The sequence below is a fragment of the Heteronotia binoei genome, chromosome 11, assembly GCF_032191835.1.
Source record: "Heteronotia binoei isolate CCM8104 ecotype False Entrance Well chromosome 11, APGP_CSIRO_Hbin_v1, whole genome shotgun sequence".
In the NCBI taxonomy this organism is placed as follows: domain Eukaryota; kingdom Metazoa; phylum Chordata; class Lepidosauria; order Squamata; family Gekkonidae; genus Heteronotia; species Heteronotia binoei.
Genome location: NC_083233.1, coordinates 56860290 through 56886205, shown reverse-complemented (window position 1 = coordinate 56886205; position 25916 = coordinate 56860290). Strand labels below are relative to the sequence as shown.

At 44.1% G+C, this 25916-nt stretch overlaps 1 protein-coding gene across 1 annotated transcript; it reads right to left on the bottom strand.

The window, feature by feature from the left end:
* Positions 1 to 844: 844 nt before the first annotated feature.
* Positions 845 to 24803, bottom strand: PLBD2 (phospholipase B domain containing 2). The gene is made up of 12 exons (XM_060249034.1): positions 24545 to 24803; positions 17436 to 17529; positions 16338 to 16496; positions 15462 to 15562; positions 13892 to 14106; positions 12026 to 12120; positions 10389 to 10549; positions 8261 to 8356; positions 7312 to 7383; positions 6057 to 6209; positions 4039 to 4201; positions 845 to 3489 (listed from the first exon to the last, which is right to left on the bottom strand). The coding sequence occupies exons 1-12, from the start codon at positions 24754 to 24756 to the stop codon at positions 3322 to 3324; spliced, it is 1689 nt and encodes a 562-aa protein (XP_060105017.1). The 5' UTR covers positions 24757 to 24803; the 3' UTR covers positions 845 to 3321.
* Positions 24804 to 25916: the final 1113 nt, after the last annotated feature.

The following is a 25916-nucleotide window of genomic DNA, read 5'->3' as shown; positions in this document are numbered from 1 at the left end:
ATACAAAAGCGCCTAAATAATGCCAAATTTGTTAAATCTTGACAAAAAAGAAGTGTCTCTCTTTTAAAGTTTCTTAGCAGTTAGAAGATCTGAGAGCCCAATTGACTGCATGGTTGATGGCTCCCCCCTCAGTGCTAAGGAAGAGGCCCCAACCACCTTCTATTTGACTAATGTGATCCTGAGTCCAGGATTACTAGACTTTGGTTCTGAAGCCTGATCCTCACACTTGAATCTGTATCTGACATTCCCCGTTCTCAAAGTGCCAGGTTCCAAAGCCTAAACATTCACTGCTATGGAGATGCCATAGCTGCCTTGAGTCTTTCTGACGCTGCAATTAATAAAATATATCTAGACAAAAGTTCATGTTATCACCATACAGTGGGCTGGCCTAGTATATTCTGGATTGATGCTTCCATTGATTCCTGTAGACTGGAAAGAGTATAGAAATGTGTCTCTGGGCTTTGTTCTGGGCTGTTCAGCCAACAGTGCATGTAAGAGTCTTGGTCCTGCAGTCCAGGAGCTTTCCTTGTGTTTTTCTAAAAGTGTAAACCATATCATGCATTGAGACTTTTGTATGTTATTGAATATTACTGGTGTAGGGTTTTAAAGAGTTAATAAACAGAGTTTTAAGCTATTGTTCTCTGGTCCTTTTCCTCTAGAGGCCTGAGTTCCCTAGCTTGTCTCCATCCATCCAGTGAAAAGAACCCCATGGGGTTTGGGATATTCCACAACAGTTACTGCCCTGTGCAATCCCAGAAATTTAGATAATCCTGATAGGATCTTTTAATTTGGCCAGTTGAAAAGATAAAACACCGTTTTGAAGCATGTCACAAAGAAAGACAAGTTCGCTTAGATGTTTATTAAAGAAAAAAAAATCAAATGTTCTTCATTTTTTATATGAGAGACACAAATTCCTTCATATGGCTAATGAACCCATACCCTGATCTAAAGGGGGAGGCTCTGCACTTCCAAACAGATCAATTCCCCTTTGACTGGAGACAGGAGAAAGTCATAGAGGGTCCATGTAAGGTGCACATGTTTTGAATAAATGCTCATTCCTATTTCTTTTGTTAATAATAGCAAGAAAAAAACCCTTACTGGCTAAATCATATGATCAAGTTAGAACTGGCTTTCTCATTTCTGTTCTGCACTAGCAACATTCACCTGTACACATAGGTACAGCCAAAAAGGTTCAAAAGGTGCTTTGGGTACGGCTGATTCATACATTACAAGGACACAAACCTCGGAAGGCAACTCAATGGACACTTAAGAGGGACTGCAGCCAATCCTAACACTTTAATGTGGATATCCTGCTTACAAAACCTCCTTGCCAGATTCCTCTCTCTCTTCTTTAGCATTTAGCGGCACATTTAAACATAACTTATATGTACACCCAAAAAACCATGTGTGAAGCAGCCTTTGTTTAGTGTCATGAAGTTTTTTTTTAAAAGTCCTTATTTTGATTAACAGAAATGACTTCACACTATTCCTGTACTGACCAAAATGATCCCTTCTCAAAGGGCTCAGAGTCTCTCTTAGACAGATAAGAGAAGGATTCAACTAGACAGTAAGAAGTGAGGAAGGGGCTGGAGTAGAGATGGTATCTTACAGAGCCAGCAAAGCGAGCCCAGGCTCTTCCATATATTAAAGACAACACACAAACTACCAAGCAGCCTTCAACTGGGCCAAATTCCCTTTTAAATTTGCTTTGCCCCTGGAATCAGCCACAGAGATGCAAGATACTGCAAACACTTTTGTGCTTCTTGCTGAGGTCAGGAATCGACAGACACCGGCACAGGGGAAACGTTCCTTCCATATGCCAGAAACCTGAGGTCTTGCAGTAGGATCTTAGGCAACAGTTTGATTTTTCAAAGCGATGCTGAAATTCAGACTTACTTAACTGAAAGCAAGAATACCTTCTCCTTCAGAAACTCTAACCAATTGAAAGATATTTGGGAGGGGGGCGGGTTTTCAGAACTGCTGGAAAGGCACTCTTCACATGATCAATACAACATGTAAAATTAAGCTCTGCAGCTCAACATGGATGGTAAACACAACTCTAATTCAAGACAATAGTAACAAAATAATTTCTAGAAAGGACAAACATTTCTTTCAAGCATAGGGATTGCTTTTTGGACAAGCAGGTAAATTCTTCATTTGTAGTCATAAACAAACATACACAGTGATGTGCATATACACACACAGATCAGCTGGGAAGTATTACTTAAAGACACAAGGAAGAACTAAATGGAGGTCAGGTTGAACCAAATGGAGGAAACTATGTATATGTCTGCACTAGAAACAGAAAACATTCTCTTGTGCTTCTTTTCATAGGAACCCTAGGAATTTTGATACCCATGTGTGCGCTATTCATCCCAAGACACAACAAGTCAATTTAGGACTAGTCTCAGCCTGCAGCACCTGTGGACTCAGATCTTTGGTAAATCACATTCAAGAGAGAACTCCCTAGCTTGGAATCTACAAAATGCAATGCTAAGCATTTTCCTCGAGCGTGAAACTGGTTTAAAAACGTAAATGGATGTCACTTCCAGGGAGACTGCTGGAGCTTCATAAACTCAGGAACAGCAGCAGAGCAAAACAGAGGAAATGCAAAGACAGAAAGTGCAATCCTGTCTCTGTCTGGGAGGGAAAAGAAAACACAAACATCACTCTCAATGACATTTTTTATAAATGTATCAGATGCAGACTAAGTAAGATTAAAATTCAGCATTGAGCAAAGCTGAATTCAGTCATCTGCACAGATTATTCTAACCTACAGGATTCCTCTCATTCTGCATAATCTGCAGTACAGTGCTTAACACCTTTCTATGCCCATTGATTTCAAAGGACTTACAAGAGTGTAATTCTGCCCAGGACTCTGCTCAGGTTTTGGTAGAAATGGGCAAAACACAAAGAACTATCACAGGGTGATGTAGCCACTTCCCATGGAAATCTTATTTAGCCTCTCTCTAGATGCTGAGATTTAAAGAAACATTTGCCCACAAATTTGCAAACATAGCATTGCAGTTAGTAAGGGCTAGAAACTTGTCCTTAAAAAAACAAAGCTGACATTCTCAGGTAGCTGTGTTTTGCATCCACAAACCACATTCTGCATCTCCCCCACTGTATTCTTGTGCAATTGCAGAGCACACAGAACTCTAATTACATCCCATCATTCTCAAAAGCTCTCAACCTTTCAAGAATAAAAAATAATGCATCTGCTATTCCTTCAATGAGAACCAGTCAAAGATGCAACATCCACTTCTCTGCTACACCCCAACAGCTGGGATTGCACACTCATAAAGCCCGGACTAATGAGCATCAGCCCCAGCAGACTTGGATGGGAGAGAATTTCCACTGGTCAGGTTGGCCCATATGCAACAGATTGACAAAGGGGGAGGTGCTCCACTGGAATGGAGGGAGGTCGTCCCAGGTAGGCCCACTGGTGGCAATGAAGTTGTAGTTCTTGGCCATCTCAAAGGAAGTGACCTGAGGGAAGAGAAGAAGAAGAGGCAGGGTCACCAACATACACAGGCTACTGTTTCCTGTCCTGAAAGAATTTAACCCCTTGCTCTACAGAGGGAAGCCAGCACGTGGTTGACTGTTCTCTGACCTCGGCACAGCACTGAAGAGAGAGGCATAGCATGTTTTTTCTTCTTGCTCATTCCCTGAGGCAATCTGTGCAATGTCTAAGGCTCTCCTTTATACCTTTGAATCCTCTCCTTACAACAACCCTGGGGGGTAGCTTAGACTGACAGAGGGTGACCCCCCAGAAGTGATGTCACTTACTGCAGATATTTCTTCAAAAGGAATGGACAGAGGAGACCAGAGAAGTTTCAAGGGGCAGGCTGTTCCACAGATTGTTAGCTCAGAGAGTCTGGATTCACAGGGCAAAAGGTTAATGGCAAAAACTATTGTCCACCTCCAGCCAAAGAGAGCCTTCTCTTTACAGACACCAACCTTTCAACACAAAATCTATTTGCTTTTCTAAAATTCTGTCTCTTGCACGCCCACACACACACACACAGAAACCCTCACCTTCATGTCAGTGCCTCCGTGTGCTCTCTGGCGCAAGGCCCCAAAGGGATATGTGCCATTGGCAGGGTTGAGATCTGAGCGGGCAGCAATCGAATTCTCCCCATTTTGCGGTGGGTTGCATTCTTGGCACCGAGACAGTGGATCCTTTGGAAAATTGTTGAATCTGCATTAAAAGAACAGGGAGGAAGTGAATAGGAAAAGAGGGTCGTCAAGGCAATATGGACCATAAAGCACTAAGAAGCCTCTAGCTGCAAAAGCACCTGCTTGCAAAAAAAACTCTTTCTGAAGTGCAGGAGAGAAGCACTTAGCAAGCCAGAAAAACCAGTGTGAGACCTGTTCCCTCTCTTTCCCTGTTCGACACAACCTGTGGGCAAGAATGCTCCCCCATCCAATAAGTAGCACACTGCAGGTCCTGTTACAAAGGAATTTGATTTAATTAATTAATAGCCTGTACAGACCGTGAAAGACCCTCAGGAACCCTTCAGCTTTTTGAGGGATACAGGAAGTGCAGGCCATTTTATACCTTAAATTAAATCATTCCAAATTGTACAAACAAACATGATTGGTTAATCAGAGATGAGTCCAGATACTTGGAAACCGCCCCACTGGGCATCTTGCTGAACAGACTCTTAACGGCCGAGATGGCTCAGGCAAAATGAGTTTGGCTTGCAAGTTCAAGATGTAACTTTTTAATTTAACTTTGCTTGCGGATTCTAGATGACACATTCCTTTGTCTTCTTCTCACCTTTTGCTTGCCTCTTGAAATATCCTGTTGCCAGGAAGTCTCAATTAAAATGCCAGCCAGCGGTTCCTGCAGCAAGAACAATGGCCCCTCAGGAGTGCTGGCTGCTGTCTTAACATTCTGGGTCAGGAAGCTAGCTTCAACAGTCCAGCTGGAACTGCACATGAAAAGGGACTCTAATACAGAGATGCTATATGCCTAATCGACATGTCTCCCATATTCTGTTGTGATTCTGAAGGTAAAATATGATTTCTTGATGTGCCTTTGGGTCAATAGTACAAATGTGCAAATAAGTGGCTTTGTCTATCACCTGCACCATCAGAATAAGTGAAGAAGCAGGCAGCAAGTATATGAGGCAAGAGGAGGAAAATGCTTATTTCTGACACTGTGCAGAATTTGCCTGTGGGATCAGCCCTCCTCATTGTTTCATAGGCACATAGAAGCTTCCACACAGTGATGGGCTTGTGTGGTTTCCCTGTTACTGCTGAGGCTACTGATCCAGTACAGTGGAAATGAGGCTTCCACAAGGCAGGTTTCCCTGCATCCTGGGCTTTTCTTGTTTCCAAACTGGTAACGAACATATTGCTATAGCGTTATAATGTTGTAACCGTCTGTGAGGTTCTTTGAATTCTGACTTCTCATTTTTTAAAAAGTGTCTGGCCCATTTCATTGCAGCAATATGATATATCTCTGCAACAAATGGACCTAGAGACTTACTTAAAAAAAAACTGGGAGTTTGCAGAACCTAACAGACAGATTGTTATAACATCACAATGCTAGGTCAATTGATATTTTAAAATGAGACCTCTGGTGGTTTGGAAATGGTCACCATAGGGAACTGGGCAGGAGAAATGGCACCAATGTGCTATGGTGTGGCCGGTAATGGGAAACCACCTCTGTTCATCTCTTGCCTTGAAAATCCTATGGGGTCTCCATACGTTTGCTACAACTTGATGACTCTTTATACCACAAGTGCCTAAACGTTCATATAGTCATCAAACTTGCTTAGATACAATTGCCACATGTCCCCCAAGTGTTGCAGAGAACATTACCCATCCTCTCTCTGTAAGTTCCAGCAAATTTGGGCTCTTTTCCTCAAGTGATGGCCCCAATTAAATGCTAAAGGAACATTTAATCCCATTTGTACTCCCTCAGTCCAAAGAGGCCTCGTCCCACCCACCATGCTTTTGCCCACTCCTTCCAAAAGACAGGAAAAGCTGTGGCAACGTTCTCTCCACAAACAAATCTCAAGCCCCAGCATCAACAAATATCTCACCGCATGAGTCGAATCATAGAGGCCATGTCCCTAATGAGAGTCTGGTTGCGCCGGAATATCTGGGCTCTGGGATTTTTGTCAAAGGTGAACCAGTCGCCAAACTTCTTCACCAACCCAGGAAGGCCACTGGCATTGAAGACCTCTTTAAAGTACCTGGGGGTGGAGAAATAAGTCACTCAGATATGGTTGGGAGACTCCCATTCCATTTTCCCAGATGTCAAGAGTTGGTGAAACTGGAACCCGAGCATGGCATAAAACAGCTGTCTGCAGAACCACATGCCCAAACAGGTATGCATTTATAGGTGGACTTAAGACACATGCATACAGGTACACAAGCATTTTCAGTAGGACATGGTGATAAAATACTCTGTGGAAAACAATCACGGATATCAAGTTAAGGCCAATGATTAACTGGCACAAAACCATCACCAAGGCTTGCTGAAGCAGTTTTCCCGCTTTTCTTGGCAAGAAATGGGGATGGTGAGAGATTCTTCAGAGTTATGCAGCAGACAGTGGGAAGGACTTTCAGACAACCACTACTTTCAATGCAGCCTCTTCTCCTTTGCCTATGAAACAACTGCTATGGAGCAGAATGTAACCTCCAGTGCTCTAAGCTGCATTCTTAAAGCACAAATATGCACGTAGGAAAACCTATGGAACTGCTCTCACACATGTCCCTAATGACATGTGGCCAATATTTTTGAAGATGGATCTTCAGCCTCTATGCTTGATAGCCGTAACAGCAACAATAAGAACAACAAATGGAAACGCCACATTCAGGAGCATCTTATTTCTGAATTATCAAACGATGAGGACAAAAAGATGGGATGGTTCAAATTTCCATCAGATTTGGATTAACACTGCAATCCTGAGCAAACTTATACCCTTCTAAGGGGGCTAGAAGACTAAACTATACTGTAAATCTGGCCCAGACTTCCAGCCCCAGATGAAAAGGGGCCAAATCAATTATATTTTACTCTCCGTTTCCAGCAGTATACTTCTTGTCATTCACTTTGACATCCCAGGGGTACCTGTTACGTGGGACAGAACTCTGGTCTAATGTATATCTTATGCAGACAGAGACCAGGGCAAGAGGGTGAAAGGTTTCCATCCTCCAAAACCTGTTTGCACAGTTCCCGCTCAGCCCCCGTTGCCACTCAGTCCAGAAAGCAAAACTGCTTTTCCTTGCCAATAAAGCTGAAGAGGCAACAGCCAATGGAAGTAGAGGGGAAGTGAGAGCCAAGAGGATGCTTACGGCACATTGTAGCTTGCCCAGTAACCCTGCTGATACAGCTCCTGGGTCTTGTCATCCACAACCGTCATCCCACTAGAAAGAAAAAGAAAGAAAAATGGGAAATTACTGGGGTTTGAAAAACGGCCATTTCTTTTTTAAAACACACACATCTGTAGCATGGCCCAGCCTCCCCATGGATGGAGAAGCAGGAAATATCAGGACAGAGGAGGTAGCCAGACAGCAAGCAGGCAACAGCTGGCTAGCTGAATTCTGGATATGCACAGAGATAGTCTACCAGTTTTGCACAGTGACTAGTCCAGACTGAAGGACTGCAGCAACAGATTGTGGTAGTTCTCTGGGTCCTCTGAGTCCAAATGACTCTCAGGACAAGGAGGATCAGTGGCCTCAAAGGCCTGACTTGAACAGCATTCAGGTGCTTCCACTAGCCTGCTGTCTATGAAGTAAAGACCCAGCCCCTCAGTGATTTTGGTTACAGTGTGGTCCCCACAAAAATAACACCCCAGGTTATAAAATGGTAATGATTTGTGGTCTGGCAAGACAGAACCAGAAAACATTGGACCTTTATGACCCTCAAGGGGAATGCCCTCAGGCCAGGTCCCTAGTTCAAAAGAAACTAGCTAGTTGTCTCTACACCCTTCCAGACCCCATAGGAGTCCTCTGCATTTTCCAAATTTGGAGATCTCAAGGACAGGAAACCATATCTGTCTGAAACCATACATATCTGAATTCTCCATGGGAATCCAAAATTAAGGCTTTGACTTCAGGGCTCACAAACTCATATTGGAATAAGAGGGGTTGTTTCAGGCAGCCTAGACCATGCAGTAAGAAGGGAGGAGGAGACATGATTGAAGCAAAACACTGCAAGATGGGCCACCCTTTTAAAGGGGATGGGGTGGAGAGGCAGCAAAATAGACCATTTTGCAAAGAAGGTATGTTTCAGAGCACTCACGGAATCTGCTCCAGGACCATCAGCACACCCTTCTGGAGACCAGACTTGCCTGGGATGAAAGACTTGTAGTCCACAATCATCCACTGGTTATTGTACCTGTGCAAAAATGACAACAAGTGAATGTGAATGCTGGGAAGCACAATGCATTTAAATTAGGGATCCGCAGCTAATGGGACCTATAGTAAATATATCCTGACCCCAGACCTATCCCCAGCCCAAAGTTCCAAAACCAGATGGGAAGGGATGAGATGTACAAAGGCTGAATGAGATATGACAGCTGTCTGGCCTTGATGGGTGGGCCCCCTGACCTGACATACCAGTTTACAGCCAAATGCTATTATCTTCATACAGAGTTAGCTAGTGTGCCAAGGCCCACTATATCTAGTTCAGCCCTTATATTCGATATGTTAGATGCTAGGATATGTAATAGATTTGTTACTGTCCTGAAATAAAGACTACTTGAGGCTTGATTCAGGTCACATCTAGTTCAGCCCTGAGATTCGTTATGTCAGATGATACAATATTTGATTCCTGGCATTGTATTTTTTGCCTTGCCTTTAGTCTTTCATTCTTAGTGAAAGCATATCTCTGTTTCAGTTTCTTTGTAGTTTTCAGTGTAAAAGGGCAGAAATAGACCCTGGCATCCAGTACAGTTCAGATGGAGCATGCCCAATATATACAAAAAAAATATGCTCACTTCTACAGTAAAATGTCTCTGCAAGTTTTACTTTGCCACAAATCTCCCATTTCTGACTATCTGCTGAGCTGGGATCTGGCCACAGATCACTGGGGGAACAGTCCATCCCTATTCCATTACCTTCTCCAGCAAAACTACAGGCTAATTAGGGATTGGGATACTAAACTACAATAGGCTACAGGCAAGGTAAATAATGTTTAATGATTCTGCAAGAGCAAGAACAATGTGAAACGCTTTTGTAAGTGCAAAATTCAGTCTCCTGAGACTCTAGCTCTAGTGGCTGCGAAGATGCATTTGAAGGCATATGGGAAAAGTTCATTTACTTATCAGTAGTCACAAGAGTGGTTGGGGGCAGGGCTTCAGAGCCCCACATAGCCCCCTGTCCCTCCCCACAACTGCTAAAACCAGTTTATGCAAAACAGCAAGCACTTCACAATTATGCAAAACAAAAATCACACACATTTGCATAATCTAGGCTAGGGGCTGGATTCAGACAGAATTGTCCACTATTAGAGGGGGTGGGTTTAATTTCTACCTCTTCCTGCCAAAGGCCCCCCATTTGCCTTTCATGCCATTCCTGGAGGTCTCCTGTTCCCCAGCAGAAGCTCATTGGGGAGATCAGTGGGCTGCAGGGGGTGGGGTGGGTGGCAAGAACATTCTGCTCCACTGACAGAAGTACCTTACGCGAGTTTAAAATTTAGTCTGGATCCAACTCGGGATGTAGAATTCAGCTTTCCTAGGTGCAGAATTTTGCACTGGTTGGGTGAAGAATATATCTTAGTGTTGAATGAATAACAGCCTTGGTTACAGGCTGCACAGTCTATGCAGGTGCTGATTGCGACAAAAGATGATGCTGAAGATAACAGACACAAGCCCACAGTGTGCCTAAGTCTTTCTGCCTGTGCTATACCACCAAAAGGGTGGTTCACCATACAAGAAATGCAAACAGATAGTACAGGGTACTGGGTGGTGAGAGGTGCAGCTCACACTTCTTGTCACCTCCCCCATGGCACTGTCACCTGGATACAAATCAAAGAAGAGCTGCTTCCAGAGTCTGTCTTGGACCCCAAAAGGGTGACCCAGGGTTGACAAAATGTGTTGGGCTGCCCCTGTATGGCTACCTGAGCAAATATCATTACATCATCAGTGTCATCAAGTCGCAATGATTTATGGTAAGCTTTCAAGGCGTGAGAAGCAGGGGTGGCTTGCCTTTGTCTTCCTCTGCAGAGTCTTCCTTGGTGGTCTCTCTTCCAAGTACCAACCCTGCTTAGCTTCCAAGATCTGACTACAGCATGCCACCTTCCCTCCCCTGCCTGAGCAAAAGCATTAAAAAACAGCTTCTGGCTAGTCTAGCCCCATCTGATGAATCTTCAGCAAAAAGCCCTAAAAGATCACTGTTTCTTATGCACACACATGCAATACTTCACTCACGTGCCACTGTTGAACTGCTTGAAGAGAAGTGCCCACTCTTCTCCACTCTGGGCCAGCCGATTGGCCACTATGTTGCGCAACCATTCCAGAACACTGTCCTTGGGCTGGATGTACTTCCACAAATCACTGTTGCTGTTCCCAATAGTGGTTTCCAGAGTCACCTGCAGAGACAAAAGTTCCAAGCAGGTTGTGGTGTTTCTTCCATGAGCAAGCTAATTTCTCTCCCTTTCCGTTAGCCTTCAGGTATCTGGCCAAAACAATTTTATCTCAGAAAGCTACTGACAAGCACCTTGCTGTTATATTTTTGGCACTGTTTTTTCTCTGCTCTACCAATGGTGGTACCCCACTTATGGAATAGCCTCCTCAGAAATATTTACTTGGTGTCAACTTGTATCTTTTAGGCAACAAGTAAAACACTTGTTTTTCTGAGTGTTTCATATATACTGATACAGTGCTTTGTAATTTGCTTTTGGTGTTTTGTGTAGCTTGTTTTTTTTTAGTCTAGTTTTGGTTCTCATATATATATTTTTTAAGTGAGTGAATTTGAATTTTACTGTTAATTTCTTTTATCATCCATAAGCCGCATTGTGGGCAGGGTAGCAAAACAATCATTTTAAAGAAACAAGTGTGGCCAGTAGGTTTCTCTCTGCAATGCTTTAGCAAGGAGAGGAATCAGGGGGAAAATATGGAAGAGTCTTGGGGAGGTCAGACTGCCAACAGTATGTCCACACACACACACACACCAAACCTTTTGATGGAAATGGAGGGGAAACATGTTCTGGTGAGATGAAGAGGTAGAAGTAGGATTGCCAGCTCCAACTGGGAAATATCTAGAGATTTGGGGGGGGGGAGTGCCTGAGAAAGGAATGCTCTGGACACAAGAGGCGCATCAGTGGGGTAGGATGCCATAGGGTCCACCTTCCAAAACAGCCTTTTTCTCCAGGTGTACTAATCTGTCAGCTGCAACCCTACAAGATCTCCAGCTACCACCTGCAGGTTGGCAACCCTAGGTAGAAGATGGGCAGAATGAACCTCTGGGTACTTGAGGGAAGGCTGAAACTTCACTTTCTTGTGTTATAATTAAAGCCCACTTTAATGTTATAAAAGACCCTACATTTTGTGGAAATTATTTCTACTCTATCCAGAAGAAGTGTGGACTCCTGAGGGAGCAATCTGGGACTAGTTTCTCCCTCAGCAGTTGATGTACACCCTGGCCAACACAATGTCAGAATCAACTGTGTAGAATCAACTGGAATGTGAACCAGGAAGACCTCAGTTCCAATCTCACCTCTGCCTACTAAACAGTCACTCTCTTGGATATCTCAGAATCAAATCTAAGTGACCTGATGGTTTGTCTTTCCTACCCCAATGGCTGTCGTCTCAGTAAACCTTAGAATATGTTTGAACCACCAAGTACTAATTCTGTTATTTTTAGTCACCAACTCCTGTTACATGAATTCTGACAGAAGGAAAGCAAAAGCCTTGGAGGACAAAGATGTAGGCCCCAGAATACAGTTCAGCTCAGCGGTTCTCTCATCCAGTCCAGGTTCAATAACTATTGCAAAGCCCATGGACAAGCCACTCCCAACCCCATCCAAGACAGCACAGAAAGAGAGGCAAAGGAAGACACTGCTCACCAAGCCACTACTCAAGATGTAGAAGTCATCTCCTGAGAAAATGGTGCCTGGATATGATGAGAAAGCCTGAGTGTAGCCAGGAATCACGGTGTCACCTGCAAAGCCCAATTGCAAACTACCATTACAGCCATCTGGCAATGAGACACATTCTATGCCTTGAAAGATGGAAAAGTCTGGGGTCTGGAGACTAAGTCCTATGAGGAAAGGCAAAGGAGCTGGGTATGTTTAGCCTGCAGAGGAGATGACAGAGAGGTGATATGATCACCATCTTCAAGTACTTGAAGAGCTGTCATATAGAGGATGGTGTGGAGTTGTTTTTTATGGCCTCAGAAGGTCAGACAAGCACCAATGAGTTGAAATTAAATCAGAAGAGTTTTCGGCTAAACATTAGGAAGAACATCCTGACAGTCCTCAAGAGGTGGTGGGCTCTCTTTCTTTGGAAGTTTTTAAACAAAGACTAGATCAGGACTTTTTTTCTGGAAAAAGAGGTGGGGGAACTCTTAGAAGGGAAATAAAGGAGAAACAAACAGGTGCCCCTCATGAACTTTTAAACGTTTTTTGAGAACTTTGTTTCCACAAAGAGGTTCCAGAACTCCATTCCGCCACATTCCCCCCCCCCCCCAAAATGCCCTGGGCGAGATGGCTATCTGACTTCAATGCTGATTCTGTGAACTTAGGCAGATCATGAGAAGGAGAGCAGGATGTGTTGCATCAGTGGTTAGTTCTTGTGGCCCTTTCTTACACACCCAGGGAAATGCTGTTCACAACTTATGGGTCAGGCAGTAATTTTTCTCCAGGCCAGTTTGGCCAGGGATCCTGAAGGGTTTTTTTGCCATCTTCTGGCCATGGAACAGGTGCCACTGGGGGTATGGGGAAGAGATATTTGTAAGTATCCTGCATTGTGCAGGGGGCGGGGAGGTTAGGCTAAATGACTCTGGAGGTCCCTTCCAACTCAAAGATTCTAGGTCACTGTAAACCCCAGCTCTTACCTAGCACATGATGTCCATTAAGTGCTAAAACACCGGCAGTAGTATGCACATATAGGTTTTATTGGCCAGAAGCAAAAAAGCAATGTTAGGTGCCCAAGGATTTCTGCCTTTTTAAAAAGCGATTATCCTCCGAGATTTCAGATTATAAATTGCTTTTGAAAGTCTTTTCAGTTTCCAAAGCAAAACTGGATTTCGCTGGATTTATTTATTAATTTAGCACATTTTTATCCAGTCCATCCTCCAAGGTGACAGACATGCTTCTCTCCCACCTTTAGGGTTACCAACTCGAGCTGGGAAAATTCCTGGAGATTAAGGGGTGAAGCCTAGGGAGAGCAAAGATTGGGGAGGGGTGGGACTTCAGCAGGTCTAATGCCATACAGTCCACCCTTAAGGGCTGTCATTTTCTTCAGGGGAACTAATCTATGTAGTCTAGAGACCCTAATTCCTGGAGATATCCAGACCCATATCCAGATGTCAGTAACCTGACACCATCCCTCATTTTCCCCTCACAATCCTGTGACATAAGAGTAGGCTGAAAGCAAATGACTGAGCCAAAGTCACCCAGCAAATTTTATGGCAAGGGTGAATTTGAACCCAGGCCTCTGCAGACCTAGTCCAGCATTCAAACCACTGTGCTACACTGAATCTCTAGATTCCAGATATTAGAAATAGTAGCAGGCTTCCCACAGGTTCAAGATTGTGAGATTCCACTTTCCTTTTACACAATACAACTTTTTTCCAGACAATACGACCAAGGAGAAAGGTGTGACCTATTTTGACCTCTCTACATCCTCTGGATTAAGTCTTGACCTCTGATCTCCATAGGAAAAGCACTGACTTCCTCACCCCCATTCCTTCCCTTCTTCTAGCTACTCACTCTGAGCAGAAGTCCGGAATGGCAAGGTGTACTTCTTGATGATGCGCAGCATGGACTGATATGTGTTCCATGTGTCATGGGAGACTAGGAGGTCCTGGTTGCCAGGCAACAGCTTGATCAAGGCCGAGCAGGAGCCAGAACCAAGGACATGCTGGCTTTCCGATTTATTGAAGGCTGCTTCCAGGTCTTCCAAATCGCCCCCCAGCTGGAACAAGCTAGTGGAAAAGAGCCAAAGAGTTGGACTCTGAGACCTGCCCTCTTCCCCAACAATAAAACTTTTCTCCTATCACACACTGGCGGGATATGTTTATGTTGACTGTTTCCTAGATCAGAGATAAGACAGATTCTCTAGTCACAAAGACCCTTCTGTTCCCCTCACAATTACCCAATAGCTGGAAATGGAGAAATGGCTGGACCACAGAGGCACAAAAAGCCCCAGGACTAATCCTCAATGTCTCTGATTAAAAGGACCAGCAAATACATGAGATTAAATGGTTCAGTCTAACACCCTGGGGAGCCACTGCCAGTCAGAAGAGACTATACCCACACTGGCAGAACAATGACTTAATCTGATATAAGAAGATACACAATCACTCCATCTTTGCCTGCATTCAAAGGGTCCCACAACTTTTGCTCTAGGGGAAAAATCTCCCTGCTCCCCTGAGCTCCAGGGAAGTTACTTAAAATTCCTAAAAACCATCATACCCTGACACAAATGTTGTTAGTCTTTAAGGTGCTACTCTTAACAGGGGTTTTTTTGTAGCAGGAACTCCTTTGCATATTAGGCCGCACACAACTGATGTTGCCAATCCTCCAAGTGCTTACAGGGCTCTTATTATAGGGCCTACTGTAAGCTCTTAGAGGATTGGCTACATCAAGGGTGTGTGGCCTAATATGCAAAGGAGTTCCTGCTACAAAAAAAAGCCCTGGTCTACTGCTACAGACAGACTAGCGCGGCTACCCATCTTAATCTAAAAACCATGGGCATCTACTCCACTAAAAAGATCAATCCAAAAGCAACAGCAATGTCAGGCTTTTTATTATTCCCACAAAGTAGTGAGCAAGTTTCCAAGTTCTATACCATTCTTCTTCAGGCTACATATCTTGGTTTAAAACGGGGCAAGGGGCTATAAAAAGATGTCAAAGGCATAATGTGGGGACTCCTGCATCATGATCTAAAGCATCTTCCCATTTCCTCCCTCCCCCTTTTTCATTGGTTATGAGCTCGAAGAACCCTGCAGGACTCAGAAGTCTGCAGTGCTATGTTATGTTTTAGTACAGCCATGAAGAATTTGTTCCTGTTGCTCTTTAATTTAATTTTTTTCCTCATTCCTAGTTGCCATTAATAAAAGTTGTGTAGCCTAAAAGCTATTTCACATATGCTGCAGCAACAAACCCACATTTGCTACCAAACCAACCTTTAACAGGGAGCTGTAGCCCACCCCAGCCCTGAGAAGTGGATACTCTACCTCTTTGTCATATTCACAAAACACATTTATAGTGAACAACACATGTAAATCATCCCCATCTGGCCTAATTTTCTTTCATATGTACTAATAAAAGGACTCACAGAAAGCCAAAGGGGGTGATGGAGAACTTGCCAGAAGGGAAGGCCACACGTCCGTTGTAACCATCCTCAAGGCCCTTCAACTGAAGCAAGGCAAGGCGAACCTGAAAAGTTGGATGGACACACGGGGATCACTTATAGGCCCAGAAATTAAAAATGGCAGAAAGTGCCCTCACAAGACTGACCTAAGCCCTAAGTGCCAGAGACAGACAATCCAAATCTCTCCCCCACTGATTAGCATAAGGCTCCGTCCATCAGGAAGTTAAAGCCTCTATGAAATGAATGGGAACTGCATAAGTCCTCTACTGTGCTAAGCTGATTAATAATTTCAGTCTTATTCATCCAAACAAAATACTTATTTTAAATCACTAATTTCTGCACATTATGTTTTCTTAGGGACGTTCTCAGGTTGGGTGAAGAAGTATGAAGTTCCAAGCATCCCAGGCATGTGGGGGCCTGATTTGGATTGAGACTGGGGCATGTAAGAGATGGGGCTAGGAGCCCATATGCCTTTCAAGATCAACTGAGTAATCTATACAGGTGGTCCCCTTCTGCTGCCAAGTAACATTGGCAACTGAAAAACAGGGGCTTTTGAGGGATGGCACCCACCTTAGGAAATCAGCTCCCTGTAGATATCAGGCAGGCAATTTGGTTTTTGTCAAGATTGAAAAGATTTCTTTTCAAGCAAGCTCTTGAATCCATGAATGGGATAGCACAATGTTCATGGCAGAGGCTTCTACACTGATATTGCGCTATCTCTGAATGTACTGATGTGCGTTTTTTTGCAGCCTGGTTCTAAGTTGTTATGTTTTCATTAGATGTGTCTTTTATTGGGATGTAAGCCTATGAACAAAGAGAGCAGAATCTCCTTCCCCTCACCTGATGCCAGTACGTGGAATTTTGCTGGGTCTCCATCTCTTGCTCCATCCAGGCTAGGTTAGCTTCAATATAGCTCTTCAGCTTCTCACAGTAGTCCGTTTGGTACTTGAAGGGGCCACAGTAGCCCACCATGGTGTTCATCCAGTGCATGTAGATGAGCTGGAATGCACAGGGGGGGGGGAGTTATTGAGACCGCTTTGTAAAAACACAAAAATAATTTATAAAATGGGGGAAATCCTTGGATTACTATGCAGACCCAAGGGTTTTGCCTATAAGTTATCATTTGATTATTTTGTGTGGGTGTGTGTATGCTTTTTAGAGATCATATGCAAACTGCCATATCAGTGACTTCTAACCCCAATTAGACTTGCCATGATTTGCAAAAAAATGTTGGTATTGTAGTCAAGCAACTGCAGTCTATCTACATATGTAGTGGCTCTGTATAAAAGTAAAATGATTGGAGCAAATTGTTTTAAGTGTTGTCAATTTCACAGGTGAGCTAAGAGGATCAATTAAACTCGTCTTGCTTAATTATACCATCTCAATACCATGAGCGTATCAGTGCACATAGTCCTTTACCTGTTGACAGCAGTGAGGTTAGCATTAGCCAAAGTTTGGAAATGCAACAAAACTGCATAAACAGACTGTTTTATTAGGCCAAAGGAAACTTAAGAATTGTGAAAATTAACAGCACTGCAAAAATCCCAAGATACGCTCTCAAATCCTCTCCAATTACGACCCACCTCTAGCGATAGATCCTTTTTTTCTTCATTTTTTTCAAAAATCATTTCTTTCAAAACACACACAAAGAACAAGAAGAACAAGAAACACACACACAAAAAACAACACCCACCCACAAATACAATAAAATATAGTAACACCAGTGGCAGATCTAAACATAATCTGTTCCAATGGAGCTGAACCTTATCCAGAGCAGTGTTCTGCATTACTCTAGTCAACACCTAAAATGGCTGTAAGTTTTAGTGCTGAAAACTCCATGGAAGCCCAAAAACAGGGGGGGCTCAAAAGCAGGGAGGACAGGGGGAAGGGCAAGGTTGCTGAAATGGGCTAGTTCTCATGCTGTGTGCTGACTCTTACCTGCTCAGACACTGCAGCTTCAGCCAGCCCTGCTGCATAGGCCTGGAGGCTGTCATTATACTTCTCATTCGTGGCCAGTTCTAAGAAGGCCCATCTGCCAAAGAGAGAGAAGGGCACATAAAGAAAAGACCAGGGCAAAAAAAGGCACGTGCTGGTCATCGCCCAGTGCTAGGACTTCCTTATCACACTTGCAAATTACTTTGTATTAGCATTATCCAATTTTCAGATACAAAAATCCATATCAAAGAAAAGTGCTACAACAAAGTTATTCTTAAAACACGTTTCAAACAAACTTAACATGATTCAAACAAACGATTGCCCAAGACTCTTCAAATATGTAACAAACCTTCTCCAGTAACATGCTCATCCTATTTAATCTCATGTTTGCATCAATTGTATGTTTCTAGTCCTCAGTATAAAAGCTTTTAATCACCCTGGGCCCTGACCTGGATAGCCCAGGCTAGCCTGATCTCATCAGATCTCAGAAACTAAGCAGCGTCAGCCCTGGCTAGTTTTTGGATGCGAGACCTTCAAGGAATACCAGAGTTGTAACATATACCAGAGTTGGAGGCAGGCATTGACAAGCCACCTGTGAATGTGTCTTGCCTTGCTCTGGCTAATATTTGGATGGCAGACCACCACCAAAAAATACCGGGATCAAGATGTGAAGCCAGGCAATGGGAAACTATCTTTGAACATCTCTTGACTTGAAAACCCCACTGGGTCACCACAATTCAGCTTTGACTTGACAGCACTTCTACCAACAACAACCACACTGTCCTGACTACATTGCCCAAATCTCTTTTTCCTTCTCTCCTCCTTTCTGTTCCTTTCCTGGACTACTCTAAGCTTCATCTCACTGGTGCTTCATCTCTTATTATCAGTTTTTGATTTCCCCCCCCCCTAAGCCAGGGGTGGGGAACCTTTTTTCTGCCAAGGGCCATATGGATATTTATAACATCATTCGTGGGCCATTAAAAATTATCAACTTAAAAAACAGTGCTCTGCTGAGAGAGAATGATTCAGGCCAGCAAAATTAATGCAAATAATTGTTTTTCTATTTGAAGTCATGTGGGGAGAGCCTAATCTGGCATACACAGACACACACCTGGCCCGCCACTCTAGGCAAATGCATAGATCCAGGGCTTTTTTGTAGAAACAGCCCAGCAGGAACTCAGTAACATATTAGACCACATCCCCTAATATTAGCATATTAGGTCACACACTCATTAGCATATTAAGCCACACCATCTGGGACAATCAAGTGCAAACTGAACTGTGACAGTAACGTTTCCAGGCCCTGCAGCAATTCCGGCCAGCCGACCAGACCCCAGGGAGGCTATCACACAGTACATCTGGGCCCTGTGATCCCTGCCTGGCCCTGGGGAGGCTGCTGCACAGTGCGGCTGGGCCCCACAATCCTCGCTGGCCAGCCAGGCCCCAGGGAGGCTGTCATATGGCTCGGTTCGATCCAGCAATCCCCGAGGGCCACACCAAGTGACCTCGAGGGCCGCATATGGCCCTCGGGACGGAGGTTCCCCACCCCTGCCCTAAGCCTTTGACAACGTATTTCCCTTTCTGTTCCTCCTTTGCTAAACTCTTTAAAGTGCAAAGCTAATTAGATCCAGTTTAAGTCGTTGCAAACACCGCACAGGCAAGTTGTTTTTATCTCTTCAGTGTAACATTTAAATCAGGCTTCTTTCACTCATACACACTCTGGTCAGGCATAGCAGTATCACTTCCATTATCAGTACAGTACCCCAGACAATTTCAATGCTGAGTACTTTTTAAAGTGATAGGATGCATTAAGCCCTCTGTAGTTCAAGCGAGAAGACTGGACAGTGGTTAATTTATTTAATGGAGACACGCTAGGGAACAAGGTTATTTATGCGGGGGGGGGGGGTAGCAGGAATGAGGTATCTAAGTGGTGATCAAAAACATTCTGTGCATACTCAGAATCATTATGACTAGACATTTTCCCAAGCTGAGCCCTGAAACTGAAAGAAAGAAATCGAATGATCAAGCTGAACTCAGAGACTGGAGCAGAAAGTAGGGTTGCCTGGTCCAGGCTGGAAAATACCTGGAGACTTTGGGGCTGGATCTGGGAGAGGGTGGGGCTTTGGGAGGGGAGGGGCCTCAACACGGTACGATGCCATAGAGTCCACCCTTCAAAGCAGCCATTTTCTCCAGGGGAGCTGATCTCCAGCAGCTGGAGATCAGTTGTGAAAGCAGGAGATATCCAGGCCCCACCTGGAGGCTGGCACCCCTAGCAAAAATACAAACACTGAAGGTTCAGATAGAATTCAGATTCACCCACCCTGTTTTGTTTTGCAGATTCAGGTGCTCTGTTCATTAGACTAGGGTTGCCAGCTCTGGGTTGGGAAATCCCTGAATATTTTGTGGGTGGAGCCTGGGAAGGGTGGGGTTTGGATAGGGGAAGGCCATCAGCCGGGTATAATGCCATAAAGTCCACCTTACAAAGCAGCCAATTTCTCCAAAGGAACTGATCTCTGTAGCCAGGAGATCACCAGCCACCACCTAGAGGGCGGCAACCCACATGAGACCCATATTTCAACTATATAAATATACAAAGGTTTTCTAGGCATGCAGAGATAATGAGGTTCAAGACAGCATTCTTCCCCTCTACTGCCCACAAATAAGGAAAACTAGCTTACTGCACACCAAAAGGAAAATCCTTCCTGTTGCGCCTATTAGATTTAATTTGCTGCCTTTGACACAGTAGACCTTGTCAAGACACTCGGAGGCAGAAGCTGGCATCAGGAGCTGTGTTGGACTTGTTCCAACCATTCCTCTTGGACCAGACCCAACAAATTGCCAATGGAGAACAGTTATCATCAGTGTGGGACCTTATCCTGCAGGGTCCTGCGGGATGCAGTTCTATCCCCCATGCTCTTCAATCTCTACATAAAGCCCTTGAGCCAAATAATTTGTAGTTTTGCAGTCAGTTGTCATCAATACACATTTTATATACCAAATCTCCTGGTGATATGGTAGGGATTCTAAATTGCTGCCTGGCTGCTGTAGTTAAATGGCTAAGAGTGAATACATTGAAACTAAACTCTGGAAAGACAGAAGTAATACTCTTTGGTAAGGCTTGAAGGACATTCTTTTGATGGAGTTCAGATGATCCTTGCTGACAGTTAAGAGCCTTGAAGTTATACTGGATCCAACACTGCTGCTAGAGGGAAAAAGTGCAGCTCCAAAAAATGCCTTCTTCCAACTCAGCCTAGCCTGGAAGATGGCACCCTACCTCAATACCGACATTATCTGGTCATCTGGATCCATGCCATGGCAACATTGAGACTAGACTACTGTAATGCATGCTACACAGTTCTGCCCTCAAAGTCAGTTCAGAGTTTCCAGTTGGTAGAAAATGCCACAGCTCAGCTATTATTGGGAGCTGGATTGAACATGCCTATTACTCCCATACTGCAATCACTGCATTGGCTGCCCATCAGTTACCAGGCTCAATTTAAGGTAATTGCTTTCACATACAAAGCCCTCCATGGCATTAGACCCTCATATCTATGGGACTGCCTCACCCTATGATCTGCCACAACAGATCTCATCTGAACAGGGCCTTCTATTGATGCCACCCTACAAATAGTCAACATCAGTAACTGCCTGTACACACATGCATTCTCTGTTGTGGCTCCCACTTTGTGGAATAGTTTGCCTGAAGAGGTCAGAAAGGCTCTATGCAAACCTGAATTATTCAAGAGGGCTTTTTGCACAGGTAATAGGGCTGTGCACTGTAAGATGTGGCTCATGGAAAGTCCTGGAAGCAGAGGACTGGAGACTATACACTGTGTATGGGTTGTACTGCTGTTGCTGTAAGTGGTCTCCTACGACATAATTTTTGCTTTCATTTAATGTGTCATGTTAACATTTATACTGTGCTTCACCTCTGATTGGTTTTCCAGATCTCGACAAGCCAAATGCCTGTTGCTTCATCTTCTGGATGTCCTACTTTTGTTGATTGTATTGATTTATTTCTATGTTTGTAATTTGCCTCAAGTCCCAGTCAGAAAAGCAGGCTCTACATAATACAAATACAAATAGACTCTCCACTGAGTATGTATGGTATAAAAAATATTATGTCAACCTTCAGAAACAGAGCTTATCTTCAGTGGAAGAGGGGAGCATACCTATAGGATTAATAAAGGGCTCCCCACCTCAGCTGTCTGAGACCATATAAAACAGAATAGGAAAGGATCCCCTATTTCTGAACATTCACTGGAACCAAAAGGGCAGTTTACATGGAAATTCTGGGTCATAAAAACTGCAGCAAACAGCTTAATTGGCCACCATTTCATGCACATCTGCTTTTTAATGAGAGAACTCAGAACCTGTTTTTCAACACTAAAGGTTAATCCTAGGGCATGAAAATATTAATAACTTTTGGGAACAAAAGCAGGTGTTTCTTCCTAGCCTCGGATGGTTCTGAGAGCTACAGTGACATAAGGTTGTTCTACCAGCTTATTCATGTGAAACTTACTTCCAGGTAAAGAAACTCAAACATCATATGAATGAGCAGTAAGAAGTCTCAGTTCAAACCTTGCCTTCCTATAAGCTCACTAATATGAGGACAGTATTAACCTACCTTACATGGTTGTTGTTCAGATTACAGAGATAACATACATAAAGCACTCCAAACAGTCAAAGTACAAGATACTGTGCACCTCTGAATGTCTCTTTCCTTGAAAACCCGACAGGGTCACCTTAAGCCAGCAGCAACTTGATGGCAGCAGCAACAACAAATTAGTATTTTTAGTCACACACACCCATATTAGTCCAGAAGTACAGAGGCACCTTGGAGTCTAACAAAATATATTCCAGCATAAGCATTCATGAATCAAAGCTGACTTCAACTGCAGACCAATTTTACAAAGAATAGAAAATAGGACTGGAACTGGTATGAGGATAAGGAATATAAAATAACCACCTGAAGCAATAAAACTTTCCACAAAGTGTGTAAATATGTTTTTTTAGTGATGTAAAACAAAAACAAAACTAAGGAACACTGAACATTCTTGAAATTTTTCCCACAAACTCTCTACAGTCACAAAGAATGATAGCCTCTTCAAATAGGACTTAATGAAGATTTGGGCGAAGTCTTTAAATTCTTAGTGTTCCACTCGTGATGGTACAGAGAGAATAAGGAACCACTTTTAAAAAGACTCCTCACGGTTTCAATAGTTCTTCCTCAGCCTCTTTCTCCCGTTACACAGAGCCACAGCTCTACTCTTTACAACTTGGATCCACGCATGCTCTAATTTGATGCTACCGGCTCTTGAAGATGATGGATCCAGCATGCATGGATCCATGTTGTAAAAAGTAGAGCTGTGGCTCCATGAAACAGGAGAAAGAGGCTGAGGAAGAACTATTGAAACTGTGAGGAGTCCTTTTAAAAGCGGTTCCTTATTCTCTCTGTACCATCACGAGTGGAACACTAAGAATTTAAAAACTTCACTCACATCTTCATTAAGTCCTATTTGAAGAGGCTATCATTCTTTGTGACTGTTGAGAGACTTTGTGGGAGAAATTTCAAGAATGTTCAGTGTTCCTTAGTTTTGTTTTTGTTTTACTTCACTAAAAACACATATTTACATGCTTTGTGTGAAAGTTTTATTGCTTCCGGTTGTCCTATACTGCATATCAATTTCACAAAGAGGCTGTTTGAAAACCAGGTCCAGTCCAAAGATTTCATTCAGAGAGTGTGTCGGACACTCCCAACTATTGTAAGATGAACAAAATATAAAACCTAGCACAAGATGACATGAGATAAACTATGGTTCAGCATGTTTTACATGCTAAAGGTCCATGGCATCCCAAGTAGGCGATATGAAAGATCTCTATCCAGAAACACAAATAACTGTAGCGACATGGGTAAAAACTGAAGTGAATGATATTAACGTAGTAATTAACATCCCTTTCAGATGTCAATGATTTCAGCTATACCTCTATAACTTCCTAATGTATCTCATTTTGCTGCATATTGCCTCCTGTCTAACAACAGTTGGGAGTGTCTCACACATAGTCTGCATGAACCAAATACTCTCTGGACTGGGTCTTGTTTTTAACTGTCCTATCTTGCAACACTTCCTTTCTTCTGTTGTGCATGTAAATCAATGTCACCTCCAGGCACCTAATGAAGCATGCTGGGATTAGTGAAATGTTGTGCTGGAATACATTTTAACAAGAAGAAAAAGATTGCAGATTTATACCCCGCCCTTCTCTCTGAATCAGGGACTCAGAGCGTCTTACAATCTCCTATATCTTCTCCCCCCACAACAGACATCCTGTGAGGTGGATGGGGCTGAGAGGGCTCTCACAGCAGCTGTTCTTTCAAGGACAACTCCTGTAATAGCTATGGCTAACCCAAGGCCATTCCAGCAGCTGTAAGTGGAGGAGTGGGGAATCAAACCCGGTTCTCCCAGATAAGAGTCCGCACACTTAACCACTACACCAAACTGGCTCTCATCTTGAAAATACAACCTTGAAAATCTCATCTTGAAAATACAAAATACAAGTAAACTCCTATTTATTCCAGTGCTCCTAAAACACAAGCAGTTCCTGCACATATGAGAATCTGGACCAGATGGGTATAATTTAAGCACTAAATACCCCATTGAACTGCAGACTGCAATCCTATGCACACTTTTTTTCTTTTTGTTGTCAAGTCACAGTTGACTTATGGCGACCCCGTAGGGTTTTCAAGGCCAGAGACGTTCAGAGGTGGTTTGCCATTGCTTGTCTACACGTCACTCATGACCCCGGAATTCCTTGGTGGTCTCCTATCCAAATACTAGTCCGGGACGACCCTGTGATGGTGAAGTAATTTTTTCTTCACTTCTGAGATCAGGCTAGGGCAATATGCACACTTACCTGGGGGTAAATTGGACTGAACTCAATGGGATTGACTTTTGAGCAGAGCTGTTTAAGCTCTTCCCCGAGTCTGTCGCAACCAAAGGAAAAACGTAAAGTCGCAGCAAGCGCCACTCTTCAAAAATGGCTTGCTCTGAATGTATTGTGCATGCCACCAAGCCCCCGCCAAGCCAATCCAAACTGCGCTGCCCTCGACCTACCCGTTGCTCCGAATGCTGTCGCTGAGGTTGGCCCGGGCGACCGCATCAGGATCCCAGCCGCTTGCAATTTTGGGCTGGCCGGATTCTGGGTCCAGTACCACCGAACAGCTCTGGGTGGGCTCGGAGCCGGCTCTGGGGAAAGGTAGGGCAAGGCCGGTCTGCAAGAGGCCCGGCAAGGTAAGCAGCAGCCACTGAATCAAAGGCGCCGCCATCGGAGAGAAAGCGCCAGGCGGCTCCAGCCTAGGACTGACGCTCGGCCAGGCTCAGCGGCAGCTGCTCGCAACCACCCACGTGAGGCGCTGACACGCCGGAGGAGGAGGAGCCCGGGCGGGGCGGCCGCTGTGCCGGCGACATCCCCACCAGGGAGCCCCGAGGTGCGACGTGAGACGCCGTGTGTCAGTACGCAGCACGCGCACCCCTTCCGTTGTGCACGCTTATGAGAGGGTAACGTAATAGAACAACGTCTCAGCCTGGCGAATCCGACCAAACTGGTGCTAGGGCAACAAGCCAGCCGACTGCCTTTGTTTGCAAACACCTTGAAATGAAAGTAGGAAAGGGCTAGGCCGCCCGTGTTGCAGATGGTCTTCAGAGTACGTGGAGGATCCGTTATTTTGCTATCGCGTTTAAGAACGCAAAAAAGTGGACTGCTGGACTGAAGTTACTGTTAGCAGGCCCCGGTTGTAGGCTTCTCGGGATAGCGGATTAGATGGACCATTGGTTTTATCCAGGTGCCTACTCTTCTGTTCCAACAGTCTGTTTCCAAGAAGAATGGCCAAATGCCTCTGTTCGAAAGGGCATTCCTGTGGTTTGCCCCAGGCTTCAGTCTCTCCACAACCAGGCTTCAGATTTTATCTCTTGACTCATAAGAAAAGCCTTTCGCTTGAGCAACTTCACTGAGCACTGTATTTTTGCTCAGCTTCACTGAGCACTGCATTTTGTTTTTAAAAGCAACTTGTCTGATGTTTTTGGATAGTAATTGTAGATGTAGAAGTAAACATGGAGGAATACTGGACGTGTTTCCAATGGTTTGGCCTTCAGTATCTGGTGGTCAGAGGTGTACCATATCTGTGCATGGATACTCCAGTCTTAACCAAAAGCAAATATCATGACCTGCTGAATCTGACCTAGCAGGTCCATCTCTTCCAGTAATCTGTTTTCAGCAATCGCCAGTCAAGCTTACAAATAAGGCCATGGAGGTTTGCCTGTCTCTAGCATCTAGATGTCAAGGGTATATAACTCTTGTCTGGCCTGCAAGGATGTTTCCCCTGACCAGCCTCTGCTGATTGAAATCTCCCATTCATCTGTTCTGGGCTTCTTAATAAAGTCATTTCCAGAAAAGTGAGTTTCCAACCCAGAAGCATGGCTAGCCACA

Bases quoted from the DNA above. Each gene is read 5' to 3' on its own strand.
- PLBD2 (XM_060249034.1), bottom strand. From the start codon at position 24,756: ATGGCGGCGCCTTTGATTCAGTGGCTGCTGCTTACCTTGCCGGGCCTC. The intron at 17,530-24,544 runs GTAGGTCGAGGG...TCTCTTTGGCAG, and splicing joins GACAGCATTCGGAGCAACGG to ATGGGCCTTCTTAGAACTGG. The intron at 3,490-4,038 runs GTGAGGGTTTCT...CTCTTCCCTCAG, and splicing joins ACGGAGGCACTGACATGAAG to GTCACTTCCTTTGAGATGGC.